A 25288-nucleotide genomic window follows, 5' to 3' on the forward strand; every position below is an offset into this window, starting at 1 on the left:
AGATGTTAATTAAGTTGCAATCTGTAAATAACCAATATAGACATATTTGGTACATGGGTTTTGCATGGCAGAGCTGTCGTCGCGAAATAACCCAAAAGCAGCTCCTTGTGTTCTGAAGCCCACTTACGTCTCCTGGTGAACATGTGCTTCAGAGGAGCGCCACTAGGATATGAACATACATTTGGGCCTAACAGATGTGACTAGAGACCACCCAAAGTGCACCTTGAGAAAAAGCTGCATATGGAGTCTGTTTCTTAACTCATCCTGATGCCCCTGTTAAGACTCTCATGCTGGGATGAAAAATATTCCCAAAAGAAACGCATTTGGGCACATATTTTTCATACGCTGTGACGGAAGGTACCTAGACAGATGCCATGTTGCCTTTTAGATGGAGATTGAGTGATGTTCCCCCATTACTCCATGTCCCCTAAATGTTGCTTCGTCTTATGCTGAGCACATACAGGTGACTCATCCTGAGTTGAAAGTCAAAAAAGAATTTGCAGTATAGCTCCACACACCTTTTCCTTGCGTTACATACGTCATCTTCTTTAATTCATATTTAATTTCACCTTCAAGAAAAGATACAACCATCTACACCCAAGTTTCTCAACCTTGGCAACTTTTAAGGAGTGTGAACTTCTGGGAGTGTAAGTCCACACGTCTTAAATTTGCTCAGGTTGAGAAGCACTGGTCTAAGCTAATCAAACAAGCATAAACTCCATTTCTTTCATCCACTGTGATGGAAGGTAAGGTATGTATTTGATTTATTCTGATTTCATGAATGAGCAGGAAATACATGTCGGTCAAAAGGAAAGGGACTGCCATCCCATTGATGGGGTATTGAGAAGAACCCATTATGTCCTAAGTGAAAGTCCCCTTTGAATGGCATGAATGATCTGAGAGACCAGGAGAGTCTGGGCCAACATGAAGCACCCGAGATCCAAACTGCCCTATGACAGCATCACCATACTTGCAGTAAGAAGCCTCCCTGATGGAACATGATAACCAGACCCCGCCAAAGTCCCTCGCCTCCTGCTGCTCAGAACCAGACTGTTCTTCACGGTAACTTCCTAGATGCCCAGGAGCAGCAATGGCGCCCAGCACGTCCCCCTCTTTCTCGTTACTGAGAAGGAGGCTACTTCTGACGTCCCCTGTCCCTGTTTCATCCCCCGTAGATTCGCCTAGCCTAGGTTGGAGGAGAATCCTTCCATCTTGTACCAGAGTGAGTTCCACAAGTGGATCGTTATAGCTGATATTACAGGTGCTAGGAGATAGATTCTGGTAAAGATGGTAGAGAAAAGTCTATGGCTTTCTGGGAGCATCTTCTTCTGAAAGAGCCATCTCGCACCTGAGCCACTTTGCATGCTCTCCAGCCTGCCTCCACAGCATCAATTAAGACGAGTCAATTGTCAACCAAGAAGCCAGGCCTTGGCTGCTTGTAATTCAGGACACTGGCTTCCCTGTCTGGTTTCAGAGTGCCAGAGCAGGTGTTTGTGTCATGCCAGAGGTTGCATTAGCTGCTTTTCCTTTCCCAATTAGAGATCCGGCTGAGGTCCATGTTCCAGGGAATAATAGCCCAGTGGTTAACGATATACGAGATTTGGAAATTGTCTACAGAAAGTTAATGGCTCTGGCTAATGGTTTACTTCCACAACCTGATATTTGATTACTAGTTTAATAAATTATTGATTAGGTGCCGATGGCAAGCTGCTGCGAATCGGATGAGGTCATAAATGTAGTTAAAGGTGGAATTTCAAAGATGGCCGGGGGGGGGGGGAGAGAAACTTACCAGACAGTGGCGGTCTTGAGAAGGTGGAAAGTGAACTGCATGGATGGAAATGTCTGGTTTCCGATTTCCCAAAAGCCCCTCCCTCATAATTATGCAGCTGGAGCATCCTCAGGGCAGGAAGTTCCAATGCCTACAATTTTAGAATATTATTTCAACTCTTTTCCTCCCTTTCCTGACATGTATTTACAGTGAGCAGTGAGAGTCAGTTATCTGGTTCATAACTAATGCTGTATCTTCAAATGTTGCTTCCTTTTGGCATTGATTGTCAAAAAGTCAACAAATCATGGCTGAACTCAACTTTGGTTGCAGTTGTCACACAAATCTTGATCATGACTTGTTGACTTTCGACTCTGTGTGATATTTAAAACCTAGTCAACCTGGTTTCTATTTCATGGTCCATGTCATTGCCTTGTAGGTGAACCAGCCAACTATTGTTGGCTAGGGAACATACGATCTGCTTCCACGTAATCTATTGTTGGTCGAGAAAATAAGATTAATACATGGCATAGTAGCCTTCATGAATTTAGCTCTTTGTAAGGGCATTACTTTCTAGTTTAATATTGTGTAAATTCAGATGGTTGCGGCATATTCAACAATCCATTGTGAAAAGAACTATAATTTGAAAGGCCTTCTGAACCACCAAACCATACTCTATGGTCCAAGAGTTAAGGGTAGAGAGGCTAACAATTCTGAATCACAGAATGTTGGTGTGAAAGGGGGGCTCTGAAGATTCGGGTTAATGTCAGGGTTCCAAATAGCATCCAAAAGTAAATTAGAGTCCAAGGCAAAGTATTGCTCAGTTCCAATTTATTAAGAGAGCCATGATGGCACATCTGGGAAAACCCGAATCTAAAAGCTTCCCGGTTTTCCCCACCCCGTTGAAAGTTCAAGATCTTACCCCCACACCCACAAGTCCATCACAGGGTCCAATCTTCCACTGCCATGCTGGCAGTTCCACCCATCCAGTTCTGGTCAGGTGCATAGACAAAGGATGACCTTGGCTTTCTAGAAAGAATTTTGTCATGGCTACATAGTATGTGACTCCTTACAATCCCCCCTCCCATTTTCCCACCATAGAAAATGCACAGCAGAATAATAGAAATTGTGGCAGGCCAAAGACCCCAAAGAAAAGATGGCTGCAGGCCTGGCATTTCCCAAGCAAGGCCATAGGAATCAACAGCTGCTTCCTCCTTCCTTTGCCTCCCCTCCCCCTCCCATGGATCCCAGTCAAACAGGGCAGCCTCCCTGCTTGCATTTTTCCTCCTCCTGAACGGATGGCTCCTTAAGTCTGCAGGCGGAAGCCAACATCTGCAGTGGCACTGAATAATTCATCTCCCGCCAGTCTTCTTGCACCAAAGGCCAGGATGACCAAGCTCTCTTTCTTTCTCCATGGATTGCTTCCACCCAGAGAGAGTCAGAAACGATGGCCCTGAAGCTGGACAAGAGGGCCTGGGTTCTGATCCTGAATGGGCTGACGGTTGTGCAGAGAAACCGATCCCCTTTGGGTGCACCCTCCTCTTACCTCTTGCTCCTTTGGGGGAGCAATTCTCCTCATGGCTCTCTCTGATCTCAAGCTTGCTTTGCCTCCCCATCCCCCCTCCTCAGCACCCAGATTCTGTGCCTCCAAACGTGGCTGAGTCTAAATTTGGAGGTAAAACCTCCCCCACTGTGGGCTTTCTCCTCCTCTCCCTTCCTTCTTGCCTTCGGTGCCTTTGTTTCCAAGAGAGCTCTCTAGGAAAAAGAGAAGGTTTTGTGCCTTCGGTTCTAGCAGGAGTTTCCGTACCTGTGGCCTCTTCTGTCCCATCTCTATGGTAACTGCCTGACTATTACACCGAGATCCTTCCAAGGGGAAGGTTGGCCCAGATTGCCCCACCAAAGGTTGGACCACAAAGATACCGTGGGAGGCTCTTCTGCCTGGTGATGGCCTTTTCCTCTGAAGGTCTGTGGAGATTCTCAATCGTCCTGGTTCCGATTCCGGTTTCAAAGAAGAACCAGAAAGTCCAGTTGCCTCTTGAAAAAGCACCTTTGGGTTTTCCCCTGAAGCTGCATTGAAAGCAAAACGTCAGTGAAGATTCTCGGTCCTCCCAGCCATGGTTATCCCAAAGGTGCTTTTCCAAAAGGCAGCTGGACTTTCTTGGTTTCCGTTTTCCTTTGAAAATGTTTTGCTTCTCCTCCAAGAAGCTGAAGAAGCCGCCCATCCAGAAGTGAAGAAGCTTCTTGGGTGTGGAGCAAAACGTTTTCAAAGAAAGATACAAAAAATGTCCAGTTGTCTTTTGGAAAAGCACCTTCAGACATCGAAAGCCAAGATTGATTCCAGTGGCCCACTTTGGAATTCGCTGGCTGGGGAATTCTGGGAGTTGAAGTCCCCCCCATCTTAAAGTTGCCAAGGTTGAGAAACGAATGTATTCCTTTTGCAAAATCATCCTATGTTTACATGAAGCAGGAACAGGATTATTAGTTGAGGGTGGTCCAGCCATCATCAGCTCCATTACTTTCCCACCACAAATATCCGCCGGCTGACTTTTATATCACCACCCTACCTGCAGACAGTTGCTGAATGGGACAGTCACTCAAGGAGAACTTCCTGTAGAATCGAACAGACCACTTGCTAATGGCCTCCAATCGTTTGGCTCCAGTGCCAGTGTGTTTTCACCTCCAGGAGAAAGAATCACGTTGCTACTGATGCATCACAAGTGAAAACAAATTAATTTTAGCCTGCAGGCATACATTATATAATTTGCCTTGGGAAGGATCATCTAGCTGTAGGAAGGGACGGATAATGGAACCAGTATGAATTTTACGCGATGCTGATTTTCATCTGTGGGGGTGATTTGTACATCCAGAAAAAAACCCCACATGCACGACACCTGATGTGGGACTGGGCCAGTAGCCTTTTGGAGCATAAGGGGAGACTGCAGCCCTGGATGTTCTCTCATGGCTACAGAAACCGCTGCAGGTAGAAAAACAGGTGTACGTGCCAGGTTGAAGGATAGCAACCTTATTCTCCACCTCTTAGACCAGTCTTCTAGATGCCTTGCCGGAAGGACCTTCCTGCAACTGAGTTTCAGCATTGACCCATGGGACTTGACCGGAAGGTCAACAGAGGGGCTGCTGAGCTGAGCTAGCCAGAGAGGTTGATGGCTCACGGTGCAAATTTGGCAAACCACGTACATGCCTGTCCTCCTATCCTCCACCCAGCAGCCGTAGGCCTTAAAATCAAATATTGTCCAGGTTTTTGAGTGACTCTAGTTTGTAAAATTTTGAAGTGTTTTCATAACAGTTGTGATTCAAACATTTGCATTGGGATCTTGTCACCTGTCTGTTTCTTCCCCCCCCCCCATCTGCTGATAGGTGATTTACATTATTTCATTTATTTCCTGATTCCAGCCATTGGCTTTGATCCAATCCCTTCATATCTGTAATTATGGTAGTCTGCAGAGCCCACCACGCCTCTTCTGTTCTTTGGGTGAAATTTGGAAAGCGTCTCATCGTTGATTCTATATTATCATTAACTTAGGTTCTTGACAATAAAATTGGCTGGGATAGAATCATGATCCAATTTGTGCTGGAAACAGTAACTCCACCTGTGCACAGCCCTAAGTACATCTCTTCACTGTGATTTTTGCCAAGGAAGTCCCAACAGGGTGTGTGTTCTCCTTTCTGCCCATTGTCTTCCTTTTCAGTGGTTGGGCTTGTTCAGACATCATCTGCTCCTTTGCCCAAGCCAGACACCATAACCGTTCGTACCTTTTGTCTTTCCGTCTCCCACAGGACCTCCCATTCACGAGCGAAGGCCGATGCCGCCGTGACAGCAGCACAGAAATCTCAGGAGGAAGCGCGGGTTGCTAGGATCACTGCCAAAGACTTTTCACCTTCCTTCCAGCACCGAGAAAACGGTCAGTACAACCCGGAAGAACCTCTGCAGAACCTTGGACTCAGCTTCTTTTCTCCAGACTCTACATCTAGGCTAGGGAGGCAGGGATGTATTCCCACAGCATGGAGCAAGCCATGTTTTCTGGATCCCTTCTTGTTTCTCCATTTGGAGAAACATCTTGATTCCCTTTGACTGTCTTTTCTTCTCCTCTCCTCTCCTCTTTCCTTCCTGCCTCCTTCCTTCTCCTTCTCTTCCCTCCTCTCCTCTCCTCTTTTCTCTTCAAGAACGGGGTACATCTCCCCAGTGATAATCATTGGAGCAGCATGATAGGTGAGGCTGAAGCCCAGCCACTGCTGAAAGCACAAAGGAATCTGGTGGATCTGATATGATTCATTAGTAATTGTACAGCCTAATTTTCTGGCTTGTGGAGGTTGAAAATCATGAACATGAACACAAACCAACAAAAAGAGAACCTGAAATAACGGTGCAAAATTCATTCCTTTGGAATGGAACAGCCCACGTCAGAAACCGCAGCCCAAGGCACCGCAAAGCTCCAATAAACAGGGTTTGGAGACCTACCTAACCCAAAGGGTCTTAGCAGCCCTGCAGAGAGTCAGGAAGAGGGATCTGCAGAGGCTTTTGGTAGAGAGGCGTGTGTATCTGCCTTCTTGGGCAGGGCCAAAAATAGGATGGGAGAAAAGATGTAAGCTGCCTTCTTTAAGCAACCCACTAATTAATACACATCTGCCACAACAAACAATGCTAGTCTTTGCACTGAGTTGGAGGCTTTTGCTAACTTAGTGAAAAACGAAAGATTTAAGTCGTTTTAATCCAGGGTTCTTTATCTCTCTTCCTTTTGGGCTATTGAGGCTTTGACAAGTCATTTCGCATTGTGGTTAGCTGTGGGCGTGGATTGTAGATACGTGCATAATCTACCCAAACAAGCGGCATGCTTTGCTCGTGGGACTTTGCTTGCAAACGGGGCTGGTTCTCTGATGGAAGGGGATTTATTCCTTAAACTACAAGTACAAGCATTGGAATTTGAATTTTTGAAGGTTGTATTCAGGAGCAACCACCGGCTAAAGGTCAGAAAAGTCAAGATCATGGCTGGGATTGACAAGCCTGAAACGCTGCCTGTTTTTGATGGCGGTCTGATGCGTCTCGTGAAGTGAGCGTAGGTCACACTTCCTTTGAACACAAGTTGTTAGTTGGAAAAAAACATTACCCAACTCTTTTGATCTTCACTGGAAATGTATACCAAGTGCTACCCTTCCTACAGATGATTATTTTCCTTTGTCTTTTAATGACCCCATAATCCCTTGTACCGGGATGAAGTTGGGGCAACTGAATGGAGCCAAGTGTTTACTGGCCGGATGCCCTTCCCATCGCCAATGTGGAGTTTGCAGCAGATATTTTCTCATTGTGCCCAGAGAGAGAAGTATCTGCCGCTACCTAGGATCGAACCCACGGCCTCCTAATTGTGAGGCGAGAGCTCCACCCCTAGGCCACGCACCACTCTATCCTACCTATACACGGATGAGTCAAAACAATGGGTACAAGTGTCTTTTTTAGTCTTGCCTTCATCACGTTTTAGTCGTCTGCCAACTTTTCAAGTACTTAACATTTTCAACATTTTCTTTTCCACTTATTTTTCTTTTTCAGTAAAGGTCATTTCCCCCCATTGATTTGCCAAGACGATTTGAAGAATGTGGCAGAAATGTTACTTGAATTGCTTATTCGTTTATTTTCTAGAGAAAGTTCTGGAGAAAGCATGCAGATCCTTTTGTGAAATTTTGATTGGTCCTAACCAATGTATTGCCGTGCAGAAGGTGGTAGTGCCCCCCTACAGGACCTTAAGTAATTTTGGAAAAAATAGGCACGGTTGGACCTGGTTGATATTTGGAAAGAAAAGCAGGAGCATATCCAGAAGTGACTACAGGCCAGAAAGTAAATATTCAAATCCCAGAAGACAGCCGTGGCAAACTATTTTCTTACTGGTTCTAAAAGAACTCTTATGAAAGTGTGTGCGAAGCGACCAAGGGCCAAGCTAAACTCAAGAGTCTATATTTTTGTATTAAGGCACAACTATTAAGGCTGGATTCCCCCCTTCCCTGCCTGGAGAAATACAGTGATGATTGTGTATTGTTTTCAGGGAATCTTTTGGTGAGAGAGGCTTCATGAAAACGAGTGAGGCCATTAAACTGGCAGTCTCAGCTTTGTTTGTAGAAGAGGTTAGCCTCTCTTGTCATCAGTTACCAAGATCTCTGCTTGACATAGAAGATGGGTAGGTATTCTCCTGCCTCCCCCTGAAATGATAGCAGGAAGGGGGTCCTTATGAAGCGACCACCTTGTTGCTCATTTTCTGATTTTTGTTCATCTTCTGTTTCTTCTCCCAAAGATGCTTTTTTTCAAGAGGCAACTGGACTTTCTGGTTTTTCTTTGAAAAGGTTTTGCTTCTCGTCTGACGGAGCTTCTTGGACGAGAAGCGAAACATCTTCAAAGAAGCAAACAAAGTCCAGCTGCCTCTTGAAAAAGCACCTTTGGGACAGCCATGACTGGGAGGACTGGGGATCTCCATAGACATCGTCTGCTCCTTGTTCACCTTTTGCTCCTTGTTCACCTTCTAGGGCTTGAGTGTCAGAGGCCAAAGCACCAGCATTCAAGCGATGAGATCGAGGTCCTTTCCACTGCGACTCCCCTTCAGCAGGAAAGTCCGGAACTCTACAGAAAAGGAACGACACCTTCGGACCTCACGCCGGACGACAGCCCTCTCCAAAGCTTTCCTGCCAGCCCCACCTCATCCCCACCTCTGGGTCCTTCCTGTCGGAACAAGAATGCCCACTTCACCAGACAGGTCTCTGTGGACGAGGAGCGGGGTGGGGAGATCCAGATGTTGTTGGAAGGACGCAGTAGGGAGTTCATGAGGCCTAACAGCTGGGGCGAAGACAAGGAGGGTGGGCCCCATGGGATAAGAGGCGGGGTCTTGCGCAGCGGCCAGTTGGAAGACCATCGAGGCCGGAGTGGTGGTGGGCACAAGCATGGTACCGCCAATCACAAACCACGGGAGAGGTGGGCAGACCCTCCAACCATGGTTTCGTGGACTTATCACCGCCCGCACCACCACGGCTCGGGGAGCAACAAGCTCTCGGAGCTGGACGAGGAGAAGCTGAGCAATTACGAGATGGAGATGAAGCCCCTCATGAGGATGGACTCTTACATGCAAGAGATGCAATCCCAAAAAAGGCATCAGGGCAAAATGGGTCTGAGCAAGAACCTGGCTGAAGAACCACACCCTGGGGAAGAGCGGGGCTTGGGTGTCCAGAGGCTGAGGTCAACCCCCCAGAACAAGGAGAACTTCCGGCCAGCATCTTCTGGTGAGCCAGCAGTGCAGAAACTAGAGAGCCTGAGGTTCGGGGATAAAGGTGAACCCCGGCTGTTGAGGTGGGACTTAACTTGCTCTCCACCACAGAAATCCTTACCTGTTGCACTAGAATCAGAGGAGGAAAATGGAGATGAGCTCAAATCCAGCGCGGTAAGTGGAGCCCTCTGGATGGGCTTGTCTGTGAGACACCATAAGTAGTGATGCTGAAGCCCTGGGTGGATGATGTCCCTGACGATGAGGAGTCGGCCACTTGAGAGACGCTGGGCTCTGCATGCATACAAAGTATGCGTGGAACATGCGAGCGGCCACTTGCATGCTATTATTGATTCATTTTCTCACTAATTTTATATTTCAAACTTTGAATTCCGACTCTCCACTCAAACCAAATGGTCTTCTCTAACTAAAATAGGCAGCAGAGAATAAGAGGTTTTGGCCTCTGCTATGGTTCGCAGTGAGACTTGTGTGGAATTTGGGAAGTGTGGCAAGGCAACGCAGGTATCAGTCACCTTTGGTGTGGTGGAGAGGCAAGCTGGAAGCAGTCTCTTCCATTCATGTGCGTAGGGGACAGTAATCAGCTCCCTTAAAATTATCCATTCCAGCTTAAAAACCCTCAGCATTTCTGCTTAGCAACTGAAAGGGCAGTTCTTGGACTGGGGTGGTAGCTCGTCTTTGCATCCCACAAGCAATCAAGATAGAATGTGGTTTGTTAACAGTCAGAGATGGAATGTGTAACTTTCAAGTCATTCCTCCATGATCTTTGCCATAAAAGAATATGGGAGGCAACTAGGTTTGCCCTCCCACTTGGTGGTGTCCTCGTTCAGCGTTAGTTTATTTTCCCATCATCTGTAAGAACCAATTAGGGGACTCTAATTTTAAAAACAAAGGTCGTTGAACACAATTTTTACAAATTCCTGTCTACTATGCAAAGTAAGCAAGCTGAGAATTCTCCTTTTTTGATTTGGTTAAGAGAAATAAATAAATGAAGCAGTTTTCTTAGAATAGGTAGTAATGTGCAATATTCTTAGTAGTGGCTTTTGGTCTGAGAAAGCCTTTGATATAATAGAATGGATTGCCTTGGTTTACTCAGCAATGAGATGTCCCAATAGCTCTTGTTCCTCTACCAATGGTCAAACCATGGACCTGTGGGTGCCCTGAGGTTCTTTCAGCTGCAAAGGTGTGATGGCCGAGCAAAGTTTTGCTGGCCACTCACAAGATCTTTGCAATATGTTGGAAGTCTAGGTTATGTCTCATATACATATCCTATATACATAGGAGTATCAAATAATGCTAAACCTGATTTGGTTTATCCAGTGAGTATTAGCCAGTCATGGGCTCCCAGTCCCTTTGCAAGGAATGACTGCCCAACTTCCCTTTGAGTTTGTGTCGAGTGTAAACTACCCCTTGTCTTTACCTTGGAGCCCTCAGAGCTTGTCTGGCGGTTTGTTTTTTTTATTTCATTTATATATCGCTAGCCCAGCGCATGTCCTTTTAGTCCTACTCGGGAAGAGCACCCACTTCGATGTGAGTTGGGCTTTTAGTGCTTCAGAGGTGGCCCTGGGGAATTTCAAATCTTTACCTTGGCTTGTTCAAAGATCCCCAGCCTGGAAACATAGAACCTAGAAGAGAAAGAGAAGAAACGGAGACGGTTATGAGGAGGGGTCCACTTGAATGGCTTCCCCTCCCCTGTTTCAGAACTGCGTTTCGTATCATCATTCCATCTGCAAGGAGAGGGACATCCTTGTGGCCCACCTGTTCTCCTCCTGAAACATCACTTCCCACCTCCTCCTCCTCCTCTTTTGCACGTGGCTGTCCCTGCTTCCATTCTGCCGGGGTGTTTTGCAACGCCCGAGTTCGTGGTGCAGTCTGGTGTGGTCCTGCTCAGTCTGGCCGCTGCACATGGAGCCTTTGTGAGCCTACGTGTTGCAGCAGAGAGACGTTGCAGCCCCAGACTCCCAGGTGGGATCCAAATGCGTAGAGCAGCTCTGGAGCTGGCGAATGGAAAACCCCAGCAGGTCCGTTACCGTTTGTGTAAAGTCTCTGTTTGTCAGCCGTGGAGATCAGGAAATAGGGACTCTTTATGCTAAACTGAAAGGCTGCAAATACAGATTGAAGGGACAGATGGATTCTTAAAGGCTGGTAGGCAGATAGCCCAAGGGATGTGCATCTACCTGGATAAAGCCAAGCTTGGGCAGCCAGGTATTACTGGGAGGGGGGGAGGAAGAGGTGTGTGAGTTGTTGATCTGGTTGGCCAGCATCCTTGCAGTGTGTTGCTATGCAGCAACAGAGATGTTTTTCCTACGCTGGAAAAGGGAAGTGCTTCTCCTCCCTCCCTCCCTCCCTCCCTCCGACACACACTCACACACACACACACATTGAGACTCTGCCAGATCCCTTCCTCTTGAAATGCCAGTCCTGCAGATATGTGTAAGGAAACTCCCCAAGTGCTCCTTGAAGGCATCTATCTGCAGCTACTGAGTAGTTCTATATGCTTTGCCACCCAAAGCTGCTGCTTCTCCTGGATGGCGAGAGAGTAATGCTGTAAAAAAAATTCCTTCCATTTGGAGAGGCCACAGATTTCCCAGAGCCTCCTTTTCGCTCAACCGAACTCAGGAAGGGAATCCCTCCGCTCATGGCTTAAATTGTATATATTAAGTTCTGGGTCAACCAATAACGGTTTAATGCAATGCGTGAAGCTTCTCGGTTCCATCTTCTGCGGTGGAAACGGGATGGAGAGATCACAACTGGAAAAGGTGAGGGCGATGACTCAAGGACACTCTTTAGGGATCATTTTAAGGGTCAGTGAAGAAAGAAACCTTCTAAAGTGGGAACTCAACATACCCTTGCATTGGACCGCACAGTGTTTTCAACCTTAGCCACTTGAAGATGTTGTGGACTACAACTCCCAGAATTCCCTAGCCAGCCCACAGTTGAACTCCCACAGCCTTGAAGTCTGGGAGTTGAAGTCCACCACCAAGTAGTCAAGTTTGAAAAACCCTGGGACTTGGGAATCATTGGTTCTGGGGTTCCCTGAGATGTTGAAATTCCAGCAGCCATTGACCACCTCACCTTCCCCCCACCCAATTGATCTGGGGGACCCCCTATAATCCTCTCTTTTTCTTTCCTCTGTTTCAGGGTTCAGCTCCCATCCTAGTCGTCATGGTGATCTTGTTAAACATTGGAGTCGCCATTTTGTTTATTAACTTTTTCATCTAAACCGAGACTGTCTTGTTTGCAAAACTCCAACCGGTTAATAATTAATTAATAAAAACAACAACCACAAAAAAAAAAAACCCCGCCCCCCAAGCGGTCTGAAAATGGGGATAATGCTGCGAGGGACCCAACGGGAGAATGATGTTGTCGTTTTGAACTGTCCCGCGACAACTTTCAAGTCTTTTCACAGAAGATCCACCGCCGATTGAGTCTCACTCACAGTTTGCCTTTTTCCCCCCACCCCACCCCGTCCCCTTCCTAGGTAATGTTTTGGATTTTAGCCCAAAATTCTTTGCTTGCACAATCCTTTTGCTGTGTGGCATGGCAGAATGGTAGCAGCAGCATTCCCGCCCCTCCCAACACCAGACAGGACAGAAACCGTTCCTCCGAGTGGATTTAGCCAGGTCTAGGAAAGTGGTTTCATGTGAATTGCCTCCATCTTCAGACGTTTAATTCACGGCAATGTTCGGAGAGATGCGGCGGTCCTGGCATTGCTTGGTGATATGCACGGTGGGGGCCTTTGAGAAGATCCCAGGGCGATCCCGGTGTTCGCATTGAGCTGGGAAAGTCTGAATGATCAAAACAGAGAACGGCCCGAGCAGACGGCACTCAAGGGGTGATGTGGATGGTCGAGAACCATTTCTTGAATCATTTAAACAGCCATATCCAGCACAAAAGTCTTAAGCCCTTCCCTCTCCTCATCCAAAGTATTTTTTTCCACCCAATGAGTTAAAAACCATTCGTTGTCCCAGGCGACAATAGAAAAATATTTTATTTATTTGCAAATTTTATTGGCCACCCGTCTTACCAAAGTTTTGCATAAAGTCACCTGCAGGATGCTGAGGCTCAGGTAAAAATCCTGTATCTATAAACTGCACCGTCTTTTTTTTTAAAAAAAAAAAATCTAATTTGACACATTTTTTCATCCTTTCCGGCAGGTGTTTAAAATAAACTCCAGAAAGGTTTTGTTTTGTTGTGAAAGATGACCAAGGTTTTCCAGGAAACGCATCCTCCAGGATTGCCAAGGAGTCGGCCCCTCTCTATGGGGAACGATGCTTGAATGTTTGCCCCCCTCCCAAGAGCCACCGTGGCACCGCGAGGAACGGGGCACGACGGGCATCCCTTCTTCCATCTTGCCATGAGCCATTTCCAGATGTCCCGCTTGGCCTCGGAGCATGTAATAGTTTTGCATTTTGTCTGCAGGATGTATATTCCAGCTTCCGACATAATCCCTGTACAAAAAAAGGAAAAAAAACAAAACCAAAACCAAAACTAGAGAACAACAACAACAACGAAAACATTGTCAACAACAGCCTCTGAGTATGTAATGCTCTTTTTATAATTTGTTTTCTCTCCACTATGTATCACTTAATTTTGGTATGGTTCAAAACATCTTTATAAGATGCCTGCGTTGTTCTTCTTTCTTCTTCTTCTTATTTTGGGGACGAGGGGGGGCGTTTTCTGCCTTGGTCACTCGCTGGAAATACGCCTCCGTTCCTAAGGAAGCAGCAGTGCCCTTTGAGTTTCTGTTATATTGGGGGGGGGGGGGGAGGCACAATGTTGGTGGGTCAAGTTAAGAAGGCAGCCGGGACCCTTAACCAAACCACTAGCTGGTTTTCATGTGCATTGCATTTAAAGCCCAGGCGAATCTTCATTCAGGTCTAATGGATGTTCTTTTGGGTGTAATGCACAGCTTTGTTTCTAAAAGTCTGTAGAGATTCCCAGTCCTCCAGGTCAGGGTTGGCCCAAAGGTGCTTTTTCAGGAGGCAACTGGACTTCCTGGTTGTTTCTTTTGAAGACGTTTCGCTTCTCATCCAAGAGGTTTCTTCAGCTGTGACAGGATAGTGGGGAATGGAAGGATTTATATCCCTTGCAGGCAGCAGGATTGGAATGGTGTGGGAGTAGATAGGGATGGATTTCCAGAAGAAAAAATGCAGACTGCGGGAACCAGGAGCACCACTTTAGGTGACCCTGAGACACAGATAAACCTCCAGGTGGCCTCAGTGACCCTCTCAAAGGATGCCAATGACCAGCTGTCTGCAAGGGATGTAAATCCTTCCATTCCCCACCATCCGGTCAGAACTGAAGAAGCTTCTTGGGTGAGAAACAAAACATCTTCAAAGAAAAAAACCAGAAAGTCTGGTTGCCTTTTGGGGGGGAAAAAGCACCTTTGGGACACAGCTTTGTTTGCACTCTTCACTGCCATGTTGACTTTTTTGACCACCTTTTGTGGGTGTCTCAGTTCTATTGCATCAACCGAGAGGATCTTCTGTCCCCCATCTGGTTTTTGTGCAGCTGTGGAAGTTGACACAGTTCCAACACAGTTCCAACAGGATGATGGGCTTATACTACTTCTGTGTTAGGCTAGCTGGGCAATGCTGGGAGTTGAAGTCCACGAGTTTTAAAGTTGCCAAGGTTGGACACCGCTGATTTAATACATCACTTAAAAAAAAAATCATTCACAGACACGAGACAAAGAGAAACCCACGGCTTCTCCCCTAAGCTTCAGGGAAGGAGAAGGATGCATCTGAGTAGCTTTGCAGCCCAAGCTGGATTGAATTCCCATGCCTTCCCCATCAATCCAAAAAGGGCACAGCAGCCCTGCACCGAGTCTCCAGTGAGGGAAAGGTAACTTGACCCTTACTCAAGACCCAGTGCAATTATCAAGAGCCACGGCGGGCCAAGTGTGGCCCTCCTGATAGCGTTCAAATCATCTCCATCTTTTCCCATTATCTATGTGGGCAGGCATTGCCAGGAGCTGCCTTTGGACAGTCTTCCAGATCTGTTGGCTGTGAATTATGGGTCTCGGATCCCAAGGTCCATGCAGAGAAGCAGTTGAGAAAGCTTGCTATCGATCTGTTTTCCTTTATTCTCTCTTGGGTACAGAAAGAAAAACACGTGAGCTTTGGACCTTGACGCTGTTAAACTACCCCTCATTTACTGTTAGCCGTGTGAGTTGAGGCTGACAGAATTTGGAGGGCCAACTTCTGGAAGGGCTCCACTTTCTTTCTTTCTTTCTTTCTTTCTTTCTTTCTTTCTTTCTTTCTTTCTTCTTTCTTTCTTTTAAAGATTGCAAGAGGGATAGAATTACACACAGAAAGAGCTCCAGGCTACAAGGGGTTTACAACCAAGTCCCTTTCCTCTACTAAAGGCCCCCACCCGTAAGTTGATGTGCTCCTAAACGAAGACATGAGAAAACTCACTCCACCACGCATTTACCCCACACGAGCTGACTTTTTCAGCAGCACTAATGACAGTGCAGAGAGAAGAAGCGCAAGGACTTGATACATCCTGCTCAGATAAATGACTCGTTAAATAAAAATGCCGCCCTCACCAGCAAAAGCATTTTTATTGGTAAACTCTCTTAAAATGGCAAATTCCAGCCTCATGACTGCATCCATGTGAGATGTGGCTTCTGTTAAACGTTTAGGATGTTAATTCCAGCTGCTCGCTCTCAAAACGCCTTCTGTTTTCTATGTCCGTGTTGCTTCCTCTTCTAGCATAACCGTACATGCACAGGGCCATCAGCCAATCCTCCAGCCATTCAGCATCGGCACACCACCAGCACAACACAAAAGTCCTCAGGAGAAGCAGGAATAACTGAACTAGCTTCACAACACAAGAACACTGTGAGGTGGGTCTTCCTGGAGACCCTGAATCTTGTAGAAGCTCTCTCTGCCTGTAAAGGATTAAGCCCCAGAGAAAGCCTGTCCCTCATTGGCTTGGCTTATATCTATCAAGAACAATTTCAGATTTTCTCAGCGTATGTCGGTTACCTTGCTCTCAAATCCTTGACTGAAGCAGCTTATTCAACACAGGCCTTCTAAGCAATCAGAATCTGCCAAGTCAGAGTCTGCCTTGTGGAGGACAGGATTGGCCAAACACAACCATTTGGCCCCAGGCGTTGTAAGCCTTGCCTAGGTGGCCCCTTCATAGAACGCCTTCGCCATGGCCTGCCCCACCTTCACCGTCTTCTTCTCTTTGGCCTCAGGGCCCAAGTTCTGGCGGGCCAGATTCACCCAATACTGCTCTGTCCTGGAAAGGTAGTCGGCAAATTTTTCATCCTGTTGCACAGCTGGATGTTCTTCCTTGCCTGAAGGAAGGAAAGGCAAGTGGTCAGTGGAGAACTGAGAGTAGAAAGCAGTTGTCCCATCGATGGTGTCATATTCTCTTTTTGGATCTACTAGAATCAAGGGCAGCCCTCACCTGCAGGAATATTCACAGGCTTTGGTCTAATTATCCATCTATTTACCTAATTTACATTAGAATAGAATAACTGGAAGGGACCTTGGAGGTCTTCTAGTCCAACCCCCTGCCTAGACAGGAAATCCTATACCATTTCAGACAATGGTTATTCAACATCTTTAAAACTTCCAGTGTTGGGGTATTCACCACCTCTGGAGGCAACTTCTGTTCCACTGATGAATTATTCTAACTGTCAGGAAATTTCTCCTCAGTTCTAAGTTGCTTCTCTCCATGATTAGTTTCCACCCATTGCTTCTTGTCCTGCCTTTGAGTGCTTTGGAGAATAGTTTGACTCCCTCTTCTTTGTGGCAACCCCTGAGATATTGGAAGGCTTCTATCATATCACCCTCCTTGGTCATCCTTTTCATTAAACTAGACATACCCAGTCCCTGCAATTGTTCTTCATATGTTTTAGTCTCCAGTCCCCTAATCCTCTTTGTTGCTCTTCTCTACAGTCTCCACATCTTTTTTACATCATGGCAACCAAAACTGGATGCCGTATTCCAAGTGTGGCCTTACCAAGGGATTATAAAGTGGTATTAACCCTTCACGTGATCTTGATTCTATCCCTCTGTTGATGCAGCCTAGAAATGTGCTGGCTTTTTTGGCAGCTGCTGCACACGGCTGGCTCCTATTTAAATGGTTCTCCACTAGGACCCCAAGATCCCTCTCACAGTTACTACTGTTGAGCCAGGTACCAGAAGTTCAGTGGAACTTCTGGAGAACATCCAGTTGGTGAGCCCTATTCTGGCTGGCTTTCTTTTCCACTATTCACCATAGAATCTCCCCATAGCTATGACCCATGAGAGTCACCCACGGGAAGCAAAAGCCAAAGGTGAGGAACTGAATCCTTCTCCGGGGCTTTTTGGTGGCCTTACCGTCCTCTCCGCTCTGCTCCTCATCCGAGCTCTCTTCTTCCTCCTCCTCTTCCTCTTCTTCCTCTCCTCCCTCGGCACCTTCCACATCTTCATCCGACTCAGATTCTTCAAGCCATTCCTGAGTTTCTGCCACAGCAGAACATATACATGCACATCAAGGCTTACACTCACACACGCAAAGACATGATCCTCGCATGCAGAAGAACATTCACAATTAACACTAGTAGTTAAGACCTTTTCCATCCTGAAATTCCCATCAGTCCTCCATGTTAGCCTCTAAAGCAGGGCTCTCCAACCTTGGCCACTTTAAGCCTGGTGGACTTCAACTCCCAGAACTCCCCAGCCAGCAATTCTTAGGAGTTGAAGTCCACCAGGCTTAAAGTGGCCCAGGTTGGAGACCCCTGCTCTAAAGGACAGGCGGTGCCTTCCAGATTTAGGTAAAAAGAGAGAGAATCCCTTGTGAAACTTCAGAATTTCATTAAAAATCCTCCTCCCACCCCCACCACTAATTCCAGCAACCGATAGGAAGGTTTAAAGTATTTCCAGCCCATATTAAGAGAAGAGAAAGCACTAAAATCCCCCACTAGGATTAACAAACAAACAAAAAAGTTCAGGACCCAAGATCAAGCGAGGCCAAGGCAGGGTGAAGGCGTTCTTCCAGGGATTAAGCCCGGCCAAAATTAGCTGCTCATGCACCGGCCAGTTGGTGACATCTATTCAGAGCCTCTGCAGGAAGGTACCCTCGGCCACCATTCCCATCACCCGTCTCTGCGTCGGTCCAAATAAGCTTTTGTCTCAGATTAAACGTGGGAGCTGGGATAGGATTAACCCCCACCCCCGCCTTTCAGCTCTTGAGGAACGTCTTCCAAGCCAAGAATTCAAGGAATGTAAATCGGGCTTCAGGTGTCATTTGCCGATGGACAACCTCCTCCACCCCCCGGCTCCTTTCAGTGGTCTAATGCAGATGGTGCTTTGCCCAGAACCAGAGCTTTCTGGGCCTGCTGATGACAGAAGTAGGCTCGTAAAATATGCAAGCTGCCCAGGGGTGAAATCCAACATGTTCTGACAGGTTCTGGAGAACCGGTAGCGGAAATGTTGAGTAGTTTGGAGAACCGGCAAATGCCACCTCTGGCTGGCCCCAGAGTGGGGAGGGAAGGGGGATTTTGCAGTATCCTTCCCCTGCCACGCCCACCAAGCCACGCTCACAGAACCGGTGGTAAAAAAAAATTGAATTTCAACACTGAAGCTGCCCTGGGCTTCTGAAGCCACCTTGGAGTGGGCCGCAAGAAGAGAGGATACTTATCAGGGGGTGGGGGGAAGGAATTAAAGCACAAAAGTAATCACAACGCTCAACCCAAAAAGCAAAAACAAAATTGAGAGCAACTGCTATAATGTGATTGTATCAGTGGTGAAATTCAATTTTTTTTACCACTGGTTTTGTGGACGTGGCTTGGTGGGCATAGCAGGGGAAGGATACCGCAAAATCCCCATTCCCTCCCTACTCTGGGGCCAGTCAGAGGTGGTATTTGCCTGTTCTCCGAACTACTCCAAATTTCCACCACCGGTTCTCCAGAACCTGTCAGAACCTGCTGGATTTCACCCCTTGGATTGTTCCCTTTCTGTGCAACAAAAGCCCCTCTACTGCTCAGAAGACCCCAGCTCTTGGGGAATGCTGGAAGCTTTCTGGAGAGGGCTGCAGCATTTAGCAAGGAAATCTAGTGGATCGAGAAGGATTCTGGACTGGCTTTCTTGATCACATGCTAGTTTTGTATGCCAGCAGGTAGAGAATTCATTTGGGCGGATTCTGTGGGTCAGCGAGAATCCTGGATTCTGAGTCAGAAGCAAAATTTGGGGATCCCAGACTTTATGCCATTTAAACCAGCGTGCGAAAAGTCAGGTGTGTAATTTGGTTTCTGCTTTCCCGGAGGGAAGGGAAAGGAATCACCAGAAATTCAGATTCCTGATCCTAGAAACATTGTTCCAACCTTCCCAGGTTCTAGAATCTCATCAGATATTTTGTTTTCTACAAACTTGGTAAAAGCTAAACATCTTTGAGGGGTTTTTTCCTCCTTTAAAAATAAAGGAAGAGAAGAAATGAAGGCATCTGCAGGTGCAGAGAATGAGGTGGGGACAAAGCCTGAAAGCCGACGGAGACCAAGAAGGTCCTAACTCACTTGGGTCCATCTCCACAAGGACCTTCCATTCTTCCATTTTGTGGAGGTCAAGGGCATAGAGGTCGTTGAGAGTGAACTGGCGGTCCCCCACCTCAAACATTCCCCCGTAGAGGTAGAGCACCCCATGCTTCACGGCCAGCATGGCATTTGAGCGCGGGCAGGGTTCCACTGGAGGATTGGAGGCTCCATTCCCCCCATTATCGTCTTCTCCTTCCGATTCTGGTGACTCTATTGACTTTCCTTGGGGAGCTGAGATCAGCTGCTTGACAATCATCACAGTCCCGTCTTCTGCCACCACCTCCTTGACCATCTCCACAGGTCCAAGGGGAGGCTGTCCTTCCGCCTCATCCCCTCCACCACCAGCCTGATGGGACTCCCCTTTTGCTGCGCCTCGTCGTCTTCTCTTTCTCTCGGACTTCGACCCCTAGCGATGGAGACAAGCGTCAAGTACCAGAAGGATATGAGAATCCAAGCCAAGAACAAGAGATGTTCTGAAGAACTTCCGAGAGCATCACCACCACCGCTCTTCTTCTACGAGGCCACAGTCATTTGCCTTGGCTGATTTCAGGTTTCTGGGAGTCTCCAAAACCGACACCCCCCCACCCCCCCCAAATCCTCAGCTTCCATTTCAAATTTGAATGGACAACTTGGTAAGTCAGCATTTTTCTCCTCTGTTGAAAATGGAAGCTGAAGTAAACCAGAACAGAAGTCTCCGCAACCGTGGCAATTTAAGACACTACTAGCTGAGAAATTCTGGGAGTTGAAGTCCACAAGTCTTAAAAGTTGCCAAGGTTGGAGACCCTTGAACTAGAGTAGTTGGAGATGGAGAACAAGGGGGGGGGGGGGGAAACCCTCACTGTATGAGATTTTGCCACAAACCTTTAACTGCCCAAGAAACCACCGATTCTTTGCCAGATCGTAGAAATAAATATCGTTGAAGAAGTCTCCTTCTAGACATTCCTCCTCTTCTTCATCATGGACCCCACCAAAGAGAAGAGAGCGGTTGCCGGGTCCCATGGCCACTGAGAAGCCAGACCTGGGGGTTGGCTTCACACCAGAGGGACTCACCCTGCTCCAAGTCCATTTTTCTGCCAACGATAGAAAAAAGCAGAACAGGAAAAGTGGGAGATGGATGAAAAGCATCCATAATAGGGAAACCCCCCCATTAATAGCAGAAGATTCAGCAAGGACGGAAGGCTTGGACTTACCTTCAGCACACAAGAGGAACATATCCGTATGGAGGGTCCCTTTGTCGACGTCTTTCTTAATTCTCTGCACAATGAAAGCAGTTGTATTATGGAATCAGGGAAGTAGAACCAGTTCCTATCATCAAGGAATTATTTCCACCAATCTTCCTTATGAATATTGCACAATCCTTCTCTAAGCCCTTGTTTTATGACTTCACCTGTAAGAGCAAAGCGCCAGGATCTTTTGACTGGTGAGTTTTCCAGGGGCTTTCCTCAAATTTCGATGGTGTGGAAACATTTCCAAATATTTTCCTAGGGAGGGGTGGGGGGGGGGGAGACTTAGACCTTCATCCTGAAAATTCTTCAGCCATTCCTTAGTGAGAAGCAGGGGTGAGAAAGGGGTCCTCCAGAAGTTGCTGAGATGTAAGATCCAGCAATGCTTGCCAAGGTGAAGGAAGGTGGGAAGGCCAACCCCGCAACAGTGGGAGACCACAGACTGATCCAGAGTACCTAAAAACAGCTTTTGCGAAGCCCCTGAATCTACATATGTTGCCGAAAAGGTCCTCGTACTTTCAAACATACTCCAAACCACTTAGAAGAACTTCTAGTCTTAAAAGACCGGTGACTCATACCAACCTTAATAGCAAAAGGTGACCCTCACCTGCTTGGAGTAGCCTCCATAGACCAGGAGGTGGCCCTCAGGTGTCGAAGCCAGGTGGCAACCTGACCTCGGGGCTGGGGCAATCCCAGAAGGAGCCAGTTTGGACCAAGCAAAGGTGTCCAGGTTGAAAGCATGGACGTCGTTGTAGTAGATGTAGTCCCTAGTTGATCAAAAGCATCGGACACAAGTGATGGAAGGTGCAGGTTGAGTTGGCAACAGATCCCCAGCAGAGACCAAGAACTGCCTCCCACGACAGCATGAGCAATAAGGGCCCAGGCCTGGCCCTCCAACCTTCCACCTGTTATGGACCTTCTGATTTCTCTTGGCCACCCACCCCTTGTGCTAGGCAGCCCCACGTTCCAGACTCCATGAGCTGCCTGAAGGCTGCCTGAACTTTCCACCTAGAGATGCACTCAAGTTAAGTAACCACCATAAATAAAGCCCTCAGCATCTGAAAAAAGGGACTGACGAAGACTGCCCTTCAATGAGTGAAGCTGGGCTCCTTCCTTGAACGAAAGTCGGGGCTGAGCAGTTTTTTGGGGAAAAGGCTGCCCATTGCTTGGAGGTCACCATCCTCAACATCAGAATAATGCTCCTCCAGGGCAAACCCAGAGAGGATAGCAGGCTGAAGGAGTCAACATCTGGAGCACCACCTCCTCCTCCTCCTCCTCCATCTGCCCTGGGTTCCTTTGTGCTTGATGGAAGCATCTTCAAGGGAAGGACAGGAGGCGTCCTGGGCTTAGTGGGGGCAAAATAACCTCCCCCGCCCCCCAAATGGACAGTGGGGCAGACTCACCGGCTACTTTCATGGAAGCCTCCAAAGACGATGAGCTGCCTCTTGCTGACGGCCATCCGGTGTCCACTCCGCCCAGAGGGCCCCCCTGAAGCTCTGAAATCAAAGAAGGCTCCTCTGGTTTCTTCAGTGGGCCACGGCTGCTCCTCCAGCTTCTTGTCCCCTTCCCCTTTGTGCCCCTTCCCCTTCCAGTCCAAGTTGTTCCTCCGAAAGCCAAGGCAACAAAGGAGGGACAACTTCTAGAAAGCAACAATGGGCTTCCAGAGAGCTGAACAGGTCTCGGGGCTGCAGGGAGGGGCATCATCGCCCCCAATTCTGACGTTCCCTGTTCTCCATTGGAGGCCTCTGGCAACCTCTGTGTGTGTGTGTGTGTGTGTGTGTGTGTGTGTGTGTGTGTGTGTGTGTAGGGCACCAACCGTGGGTCCTTCTGGAACTCTCTTCACTTACTTGACTTGCTCCCAGGTCCTGTTGGCCAAATGCAAGACCCAAAGGTCTCTGTAGTGGTAGAACTGCTCCCCATCCGGAGAAGCAAATTCCCCACCGAACATCCAGAGTTGTCCGCCACCCTGAGCGATCACCACAGCCTGCCAGAAGAAAAAAGAGAGAGAGAGAGAGAGGGCAGCTTCTGGGTCCTTTTTGACATGTAAAACCCAAGGTTTTCTCTGCATCGTTCTGACCACGCTGTGTTGAATCATGATAGGTAGGTAGGTAAGAGGTAGAAAAGGGAGAGAGGGAGGGAAGAAGGAAGGAAGGAAACACAGACAAAAGAAAGGGAGGGAGGGAGGGAGAATGGAAAGGAAGAGAAGAGAAAGATTGGAAATGGAAGGGAGGGAGGAAGGAGAGACAAAAAGGGAGGGAGGGATGGAGGGAGAATGGAAAGGAAGGAGGAAGGAAAGAAGGAGCAAAGAGAAAGGTTGGAAATGGAAGGGAGGGAGGGAGGACGTCCACATGCATTTACAGAACCATCCTTTCTGGAGAAGAAGCTACATTAACCATGTTCCTTCATCAATCTCAACTCTTAGGGAAGAAGGCCCATCCTGCCTTAGCACAGAGGGAGATCCTAACCCCACACTCTCACAACCACCGTACCTGGTGAGCACAGCGCCGAGGCGGAGGACTCGGAATATCGATTTTAGCCCAGCTGTCCTTCCGGATGTTGTAAACAAAGAGCTCGTTGTAGAGGAGGGTCTAAGGGAGACATCAAAGGAGGAGGAAGAGGAGGGCTTTGCTAGAAGTGGAGATTTTCCAGGAAAGGCCCATTTTACTGCACAACCTGATATCTCAAAAGACACAACCCAGCCAGCATTTTCTAGCTTTGCAACTCTGGAAATTCATGAAATTCCTAGGGCGACTCTAAACTTTGATGACTTGACCATGAAATCAATTGCTACAAGAAGCAGAGAGAACATTTTCTCCCCTATGTGCATTATTTACATTTATTGATTTGAATTATATTTCTTTTTTTCCCACTCAGAGAAGCTCCTGAAGGCATCAGACAGAATCAAAACCGATAAAATTAGCAATTAAAAACGAAGGGCTGCTAATGAGAAATCCATTCAGTCAACAGATATTTAGTAAAACCCTTTCTCCATCTTTTCCATCGTTCTATTTCCCCCCCGGGGATAAAGTCCACTTAATCAAAAACTCATTTAGCAACAGAAATTTTAGGCTCAATTGTGGTCGTACGTCGAGAACGACTCATATCGATCAGTGCTGGGAATAAGTCATAGATCCATTTTGGGCTCTGCAATTCCTTAAAACTATCAAAATTTGACATGCAATTTCTGGAAGATTTAAAAGTGAAGCTGGGTAAGAGAAGGGAGGAGAGAGGAAAAAAAGGAATACTTTACTTTTTGGCCATTGAAATATTCACCTCCGAACAGGATGAGCTCGTCTTTCTCGGGGTGTGCAGAGAGAGAGGCGTTGAGCCTGGGAGCAAGAGGAAAAGAGGTTAGGCAAACCAAATTCAAGATTTCAGGGAACGGAGTTCATGAGGACTAGCAGTTTTTCACTGGGGATTGAAGGGGTGCACAAAACGTTTTGAAGCCAAACTTTCCCAACTGCCCAAATAACCTTCGGGTTTTCCATTCTCACCTTGGGGAGGGAGGGGCGCAGGGGGTCTCCAGCACCTGTGTCTTTGCAGCATCCAGAGACTGGAACTGGGCGATCAGCGCCTCCAGATCCTCCTGCAATTCCAGAAACGGCTTGGTTTTGTGACCAAAAGGGAGACAAACACACACACACCCTAAAAAACCAAGGATCACTGCAGCTCATTCTTTCACACATACGTGAAAACATATGTTTTGTGTGTGCAGATAACTTTGGCGAAAGAGATTGTAACGAGATCAAAACTGATACTGAAAAGAGACGGAGCAGATAAAGAAAAAATAGTGTACAGCATGAGAAGAAATTAAGGAAAAAGAAGAAAAAGAAATATAAAGAAACACCTTCCAATCTTCTCAAACAGGGTTATAAATGCATTAATATTTTACTTCTTCTCTCTCTCTAAAGTCACATTATACTTTCTTTCCATAAGCTGCCCTTTCTAACTGTCAAATTCATTACAAATCACACATTTGTCTCTTCCCCCCCCCCCCCACAGCAAAAAAAAATGGGTGGGCGGGGGTATTTCCCAGTCAGTGTTGCACATTTCCTTCTCTTGCACTGATTTGTTGCACTCACTCACTCACTACTCCCACCCTTCTCTTGCAGTAACCCGGATTGCAGAGAGGATTTGTGCTGGGGGGGGGGGGCAGGCAGGGACCCTCCTGCAGGAGAAAGTGAGAGAGAGAGAAGGGGGGAAAGTCTGGATCTGTTGGATTCCTGCCTGCCTTGCAGCTGGAAAAGCTCCTGCAGCCTTGCAATCACCTCCTCTTTCTTGGTCCTCTTGGAGACTTTCTTCTCCATCTTAGCAGCCGTCTTCTCGGCCCCCTTGGCCTTCTTCTCCTTCTTATTCTTCTTGCCCATCTTGGCAAGTCAGGGCAGCCCTGCCAGGACAGCGGAGGGGGGGGGGGAGTTGAAGCTGCAGGGGTCGCTCACATGGCAGCCCCAGCGGACTTGCAACCTCTCTGCCTTTCCTGTTCCCGGGGTATTTC

General features: G+C 47.4%; 2 protein-coding genes across 8 annotated transcripts in view; one reads left to right on the top strand and one right to left on the bottom strand.

Annotated features, from left to right (window-relative positions):
• The window catches only part of JPH3 (junctophilin 3), a 35343-nt gene extending 22015 nt beyond the window's left edge, over window positions 1–13328 (top strand). For 2 of the 5 annotated variants that reach the window (XM_081963528.1, XM_081963531.1), the window contains exons 3-6: window positions 5561–5685; window positions 8291–9195; window positions 12178–13105; window positions 13194–13328. In XM_081963528.1, coding sequence (XP_081819654.1) covers window positions 5561–5685; window positions 8291–9195; window positions 12178–12258 — 1111 coding nt within the window. In that variant the 3' untranslated portion in view covers window positions 12259–13105; window positions 13194–13328. The remainder of the gene's footprint in view (window positions 1–5560; window positions 5686–8290; window positions 9196–12177; window positions 13106–13193) is intronic. The other 3 variants (XM_081963530.1, XM_081963529.1, XM_081963532.1) reach the window with 3 other exon arrangements.
• Window positions 13156–25288, bottom strand: KLHDC4 (kelch domain containing 4; the record flags this gene model as incomplete). 3 transcript variants are annotated; one of them, XM_081963535.1, is made up of 12 exons in its annotated part: window positions 15586–16348; window positions 17379–17504; window positions 19553–19976; window positions 20432–20640; window positions 20761–20824; window positions 21401–21560; window positions 22197–22289; window positions 22641–22777; window positions 23283–23381; window positions 24044–24122; window positions 24288–24379; window positions 25062–25160. In XM_081963535.1, the coding sequence occupies 12 exons, from the start codon at window positions 25158–25160 to the stop codon at window positions 16173–16175; spliced, it is 1758 nt and encodes a 585-aa protein (XP_081819661.1). In that variant the 3' UTR covers window positions 15586–16172. The 3 variants fall into 3 exon arrangements, with proteins under 3 accessions (XP_081819659.1, XP_081819661.1, XP_081819660.1); XM_081963533.1 differs by lacking the exon at window positions 15586–16348 and adding an exon at window positions 13156–13487 and having other exon boundaries at window positions 20432–20824; window positions 25062–25288; XM_081963534.1 differs by having other exon boundaries at window positions 20432–20824; window positions 25062–25286.

This window comes from Natrix helvetica (genome assembly GCF_964273705.1).
Source record: "Natrix helvetica genome assembly, chromosome: 10".
Taxonomy (NCBI): domain Eukaryota; kingdom Metazoa; phylum Chordata; class Lepidosauria; order Squamata; family Natricidae; genus Natrix; species Natrix helvetica.